This window comes from Ahaetulla prasina, chromosome 2 (genome assembly GCF_028640845.1).
Source record: "Ahaetulla prasina isolate Xishuangbanna chromosome 2, ASM2864084v1, whole genome shotgun sequence".
NCBI lineage: Eukaryota > Metazoa > Chordata > Lepidosauria > Squamata > Colubridae > Ahaetulla > Ahaetulla prasina.
The window spans coordinates 215,329,179-215,336,690 of NC_080540.1; the positions used below are offsets into that span (position 1 = coordinate 215,329,179).

The window sequence follows — 7,512 nt, forward strand, 5'->3', positions numbered from 1 at the left end:
TAAATTTTGAAGTACAAAATAAAACCCTTTGCAGCTTGGATCTTTTTCTTCTAATACGTGTGGTTAGATAGTACCCAGTTATCCAGTCTCAGATTTCCAGATTGTCACCTTAATCATTTTAATTAGCTACCATATCATTCTTCCACCATAAAGATTGTACATTTTAATTTAGAATTAGAATTAGAATCCTTTATTGGCCAAGTGTGATTGGACACAAACAAGGAATTTGTCTCCCGTGCATAAGCTCTCAGTGTGCATACAAGCAACAAGGGATAATCATAATTATAAAATACAATCACCATAAATCATAGATTCAACACTAATTTGACCCAATTGCTGCTTTTTTGAAAGGATGTAGCTGGAATTGGGTGTAAAGACATGTTGGCTTGTTTTAGATCAGGGTTCTGGTTCAACGTGGAGAGTTGGTAAAGCTTATGAACCTCTTTTCAGAAAAATGCATCTAAATGCATAAAATGAAACCCATAGATTACAAAACAAAACTATTATTCTCAAATACAGTTATCAATGTATTTAAAAAATTACAATATTTAGTAATGTATGTGCTTCTTTATTAGCCATTAAATAAATAACCTTTTTAAGGTATAATAACTTTAGATAATAAGATATATTGAAGTTAATAGTTTTGGTACCCTGAGGTCATAGATTATTTTGTTGCCTATACATATTATGGAACGAAAACCTAAATTTCACTAGAGATGAGTGAATATAGAAGTTGTACTTTCTCCCCATCTGGTGTCATAGACTTTCTGAACTCTACAGTCTCCCAAGTTCTCCCAAATTAAGAAGCCCTGTTTAGATATTTGGCAAAGATGTACAGTTAAGTGGCTGCCTCTCCTTTCCCACAATATGTTCACAACAAGACTAAGTAAAGTGTGAGGTATATAGTCTATGAAGAGTCGTCATCATAAAGATTTGTTTCACCCCATTTCATCCCCATGTGTGATAATGGTGATGAGTTTTCCTATAGCACAGAATAAACATTGCAGGCTTCTAATTGGTCAGATACATGGTAGTTCTTAACTAATGATTGTAATGCCTCTTATGTTTGCAAGCAGTGACAGCCATTAAGTGACACAGACTTAATGACTCCCACCCCCTGTTCTCCCTGATGCGGTCATTAAACAAAAGCACAGGTTGTTAAGCAGAAGACAGGGTGCGTCAGGGGTGAGGGAAGTGTAGTGCAGGCCTAGGCCCAACTGCTTTGGGCCTCCAAAGGCTTTCCTCACCTCCTAAGTCATCCTGTGCTCTGCTCCAAGCCATTAAGGACTCTGGCATGACTTATTCTGCTTCTAACCGGGCCACTCAGCCACCCAAAGGAGCTGAAAGCTGGACAGCAGGAATCGCTGCATTGTGAGCAGGGTGGAATTCAGCCAGTTCGGACCGGTTCGGACAAACTGGATGTTAATTTTAATCTGGTTCGCCAAACCGGTTGTTGCAAGGACTGGCTGACCCTGCCCACCCCACCCCACCCCTTTTAGGAGTCTCCATGTAGCCTGTTTTGGATGCCACGTAAGTGCAGGGCCCATGTGGAGGCTTCTGGAAGGGTGAAAAATGGGCCTACTGGAAGTTCCGTAAGTCCAAAAACGGGCCCATTTCGGGCCTCCGGAGAGCCTCTGGAGAGCCTCCGGAGCCCAGGAGGGGCCGTTTTCGCCCTCCCAGAGGCTTGAGGAAAGCCTACGGAGTCTGGGGACAGTGAAAATGCCCCCACCATGGTGCAGGAGGCTGAGTAGGCCCCACCCCCCACACCTATACCCACCCAGCAACTGGACAGAGAACCGGTTGCTAAAATTTCTGAATCCCGCCCTTGATTGTGAGGCTACAACATATACTATTCTTTGTGAGCCTGAAGGAGGCTCCATTTTTTTAAGGATGCTCCTCAAACTCCACCCATAAATAGAGCTCCCTACAGGCTCTTAACAATAGTACAGGTAGTTACAACAGTTACAACAGTTCATTTAGTGACCATTCAAAGTTACGACAGCACTGAAAAATGTGACTTATGAGCATATTTCATAGTTATGACCTTTGTACTATCCCCATGGTCATGTAATCAAAATTCAGATGCTTGGCAACTGGTTCGTATTTATGACCGTTGCTATGTCCTAAGGTCAGGTGATCCCCTTTTGCGATTTTTTTCACAAGCAAAGTCAATGGGGGAGCCAGACTCACTTAAGAACCGGGTTACTAACTGATCAACTGCAGTGATTCATTTAACAACCGTGGCAAGAAAGGTCGTAAAATGGGGCAAAACTCACTTAACAAATGTCTCACTTAACAAAATTTGGGGCTCAATGATTGTCGTAAGCCGAGGACTACGTGTACCAGCTTGCACAATAGCATGAGTGTCCCAAAGGTGCTTTTTGAGGAGGCAACTGGACTTTCTTGTTTTTTCTTTGAAGATGTTTCATCCAAGAAGCTTCTTCAGCTCTGACGGGAATGATGGGGAATGGAAGGATTTATATCTCTTGCAGACAGCTGGTCACTTGTGTTAAGTTTGGGCAATGAAGAGGCAGGAGACCAGTGAGTGACAACAGCTCTTTAGTTTATTGTGATCCCAGCAAAAGACAACAGGCAAAAACCCCTCTTTAAATACTATTTTGGCTGAGGCTTCAACCAATCAGCAACGTGCTAGTTCCCGCCCAAACTTCCCTCCTAAAGTTTAAATACATTACAACTTGCATCCTTTTAGAGAGTCGTTGAGGCCATTTGGAGGTTTATCTGTGTCCTCAAAGAAAAAAATCAGAAAGTCCAATTGCCTCCTGAAAAAACACCTTTGGAACAACCATGACCATGTTGACTGAGAAACTCCACAGACTTTTAACAATAGCACGAGGTTGCCACGAGGTGGCCTCTGTAGGAAAGCTGTGCCTTGCATGGCATGGCATGGCACCACAGTGCATGACATTGAATGGTATCCCATTGCATCATGTTGGCTGGGCACCTCTGCAAAAAATAGAAAGGTAGATTTGGGTGCTGCTGGGCCCTGGAGCTGGCTGAGGAGCAGGTTGGGTTCTGCAAGTCCCTGGGCGGCTGTGTGGGAAGAAGGCCTTGTCCTACAAGCTCTTAACAGCTTCCCTATGCACTGATAGCTTCTGCTGCACAGCTCCCTTAAGTTACTGAATGGCCGAATTGGGACCAGGCCAAAGGTCTCCATGGGGAGATAATTGAGGGGAGGAGGGATGGAGCATCCCTGCGGTTGGTCGTAATGATGAATAACAGCAGGAACACTGCAGTGGCTGTAACCAGGTCTTAAGTAGTTTTGGGGGAATCTTTCGTAACTTCAAATAGTCACTAAATGACCAGCCTAAGTTGTGGACTACTTGTACAGTATTATCCAGAAAGGAAAGAAAAAAGCACAAATACCATTTTTGTAGATTACTGCATCTTCCTCGTTAAAAACCTTTCTGATGAAGGAAATGTTGACAACTTCGCCCTTGTTTGCTGTAATGGTTAAGGCGACTGGTAGGAACGAAGCTAAAATAAAAATAAAACAAAATAGTTTATGGATCTGTTCTTTCTTAGAAAATGAATTAGAATAATGACATACAGTAATAGGGGGGAAAATTATGTAACACAATGTCTGAATGTATTCAGAGATGGTTGGTTCATGAAAAAGAATGTAGTAATGTTCCATTTGAAAATGATCCCCAAATGGGACAAATGAATTCTACAAGCCAACCTTGCAGATTTTAACTATATATCTTTTCCTCAAATGAAGGCGGATATACCTGTCCCAGGATGATGTTGCAGGATCCAATCTGGGTCACTCACTGGGACCAGAGGTTTAGTCTTCCAAGCTTTCGGACTCCTGCTAGAGCCCATTCTCATGGAACTCTCTCTAGCAAAGTATGTGTAAATCTTTTTGATTGATTCTGTGTGGGTAACTGATATATGTGTGTGTAAATGTTAAATAAATGCTTAAAACATAGATATGCACACAAACACATGTGCATACTTATTTCCAAAGAATATCTTCCTAGGGTCTCGTCCTCTTCTCTTCTCTTCTCTTCTCTTCTCTTCTCTTCTCTTCTCTTCTCTTCTCTTCTCTTCTCTTCTCTTCTCTTCTTTTCATTTTTTTGGATCTCCCTCCCACTTTGGAGCCTTATTTCTTTTGTATCACTGGTTTAATTTATCAATCGGCTCCTTGCCTCACTGCATTGTTATAAGGCAGAGGAATCCACATTCTTCCATGGGCTCCATTCAGTGGTGGGATTCAGCCAGTTCGCACCACTTCGGGAGAACCAGTTGTTAACTTTCTGAGCAGTTTGGCGAACTGGTTGTTGGAAGAAATCATTAGGGCAGAGAACCAGTTGTTAAATTATTTGAATCCCACAACTGGCTCCATTCCAATGTATTTTTAGTCTGTGGCCTATATTTGAGTAATTCATTTGTTTACAAATGGCTTGGATTCCTCATTCAGGAAAGAACAATAACTAGGCTTTGTAGCAGGAGCAGCTTGCTTGACATCTTAAACCAGTAACCAAAATTTGCTGAGGGGTTTCTGGCATTTCACTAGGTTTGGTTTTTCCAACCATAGTCCACTGCCTTGAAGCCTGCATCATTCCATTTTCAAAAATAACTTGACCAATGTTTATTGGGATGCTACTTGACCTCAGGGTTAATTATTTGCTCATCTTATCTAAACCTCAGTCAAGATATCCACCATGAGCACTGGGGGCACTCTGACAAGGACTTCTGATATTACAAACCTCATAGGAAGGCCACCCACTTTGAAAAAGCTAACCTTTAAAGCGCTCCATGGCTTAGGACCGGGATATTTACAAGACCGCCTTCTGCCACCTATAGCCTCCCAACATCCTGTGCGCTCCCACAGAGTGAGCCTTCTCAGGGTGCCGTCGACCAAACAATGTCGGTTGGCGGCCCCCAGGGGGAGAGCACCGGCCCTTTGGAACGAGTTGCTTCCGGGTTTATGGCAACTTCCCGACCTCCGGACCTTCAAGTGGGAATTGAAGACGTTACTATTTCATCGGGCGGGACTAGCTTAAGTATATTTTAATGTGTATTTTAACTGTATTTTAAGGGGTTTTTAAGTCGGTCTTTGACCGTTTTAGTTGATGGCCTTGTTAATATTTGTTTTTAAATTCTTTTAAATTTGCTATTTATTTGTTGTATTTTAAGATGGCTGTACACCACCCTGAGTCCTTCGGGAGAAGGGCGGTATAAAAGTTTAATTATAAATAAATAAATAAAATAAGATCTATCACAGAATTGTGCACTCTGACATAGAAGGATTGTCCATCACAACAATTTTGAAGGAACTGAGAGGAAGAAACTGCAAGGTATCAGGTATTTATGATATCACAGGACAGTAGTAATAGCACTTAATTTATGTACCGCTTCATAGTGCTTTAAGTAGTTTACAGAGTCTGCATATTGCCCCCAACAATCTGGGTCCTCATTTTACTGACCTCAGAAGGATGGAAGGCTGAGCCAACCTTGAGCCAGTGAGAATTGAATTGCTGGCAGTCAGCAGAATTAGCCTGCAATACTACATTCTAACCACTGTGCCACCACGTCTCTTTAACACTGCATTATTTAATAATAATAAACTGTTAAATATTTCTTATCATATATGGAATCATAGGGCTGGAAAAGACCTTGAAGGCCTTCTAGTCCAACCTCCCACCCATGAAGTTCCTGCCTCCTTACAACATATATTGTAAGTTTTCACTGTCAGGAAATTCCTCATTATTTCATAAGAAGGCCTGTTGCTGCACACTGCTTGGTAGCTCAGTTTGGAGCTTCTGTAATAATAATTAAAAAAATCTCGCTAGAAAAAGGAAATTGAATTGAGGCTCCCAGTTTGGCATTTCCTAATAAACCTGAGAGTGATCTTATCACTGAGAGTGGTAAACCAGGAGTTCAATTTGGTTTATAATATCCAGCTAGGTCCATTTCCATTGAAATGCAATGGGAATAACTGACAATAAGATACAGGAAAACCAGCTTTTTCTTACCGTGTGTAGCCCAGGAGTCTATTATAATTTATACAGTTAAAGCCGAGGAATTAATACTGGATAGAATTTTAATCAAATAATCAATCAAATTTTGAAGTACACCAAGGAGTCAAACATCTATAAACACATTTCAAAATATAGTACAAACGGATATGCAACAAAATTCCAGAAATCGCTACAGGAAAGGGCGAGAGGTTTTATGAGACTATTTTGGTCCTAGACAGTCAGATATTTAACTACACACACACAGAATCCCTTGCATGTTTTAACAAAGAAAGCCTTGATGTTTTGGATGATTAGAGAGAACTCTATTTTTAGAATTTTATTACCATAAACGTAATATTTAATTTATGAGCCAACATGCAAAAACAATTTAAAAGAGTTTTGAAGCAAATTTATTTATTTATTTATATATATATATATATATTTGTTTTCTGAGGTTTTCACGGGTGTTTGTATATAGGTCTTTGGTTGTTCGGGTTTTCTCCTGTGTAAAATTGGAAGTGTCTTGGCGACGTTTCGACGAAGTCTCATTCGTCATCTTCAGGCTTCAGCTTCGTGCTTCTGGGAGCAAAAGCTTCAGCTTCTTGCTGAAGCTCTTCAGCTTCTTGCTCCCAGAAGCAGGCTGAAGCCTGAAGATGACGAATGAGACTTCAATATATATATATATATATATATATATATATATATATATATATATATATATATATATATATATATATATATCATTTACATTTTAAATTTAAATGCTTAATCTAAAGCAGGAGTTGCCATTGTACTGACTGTAAGGTACATTCCAAAGGAAGTAGCATTTTGGCTACAGGGTTATCCACTATTCAGTTATCCAATCTAAAATTTCTATTTCCATTGAAATTGACATTTAAGAGGTTTAGATTTGGATGCTTATGGACATTTGAAAAATTATCTTGTTTTGTCTCACCCATGAGACACCCATTCTTCCCCATGGTTGCATTAATGTGTTTTCTGCCTGTCCATGAGTTAGCACAAAAAGAATATCAGCAACAAAGCCAATCACTAATTTTAACCTGCTGGGCCCTCTTAGATTTAATGTGACAGGGCTTAAGGTGGTAGAGTCCCTTGTCATCACCTGGCGATTAAAAAAAACGTGATCACCAATTCTTCTCCTCAGGGGAGGAGGCAATATTTGACAGATGACTAGAGCCATTGGTGTAGCCATCTGTCAAAACCTGGTCTTGAGATGGCTGATCCATTGAGGCAGCAGAATGGATATGTTACCCAGCAAAGGAGGAAGACACTGTTTTGCTTATTGGATAGTACTCACTTGAATCAAGAGGACATATAATGGGGAGGAAGAAACAAGAGAGGCTCGTAGAATTGATGCTAAAGAGGTTCTCCCCATTCTGATGCCTCTATGCATCAGAGCCATGGGGGCACAGTGGTTAGAATGTAGTATTGCAGGCTAATTCTGCCCACTGTCAACAGTTTCACCAGCTCAAGATTGACTCAGACTTTCATCCATCTGAGGTCAGTA

General features: G+C 40.7%; 1 protein-coding gene across 2 annotated transcripts in view; it reads right to left on the reverse strand.

Moving 5' to 3' along the window:
* The window catches only part of TEK (TEK receptor tyrosine kinase), a 59,587-nt gene that overhangs the window by 51,290 nt on the left and 785 nt on the right, over window positions 1-7,512 (reverse strand). For both annotated transcript variants that reach the window (XM_058170610.1, XM_058170609.1), the window contains exon 2: window positions 3,385-3,495. In XM_058170610.1, coding sequence (XP_058026593.1) covers window positions 3,385-3,495 — 111 coding nt within the window. The remainder of the gene's footprint in view (window positions 1-3,384; window positions 3,496-7,512) is intronic.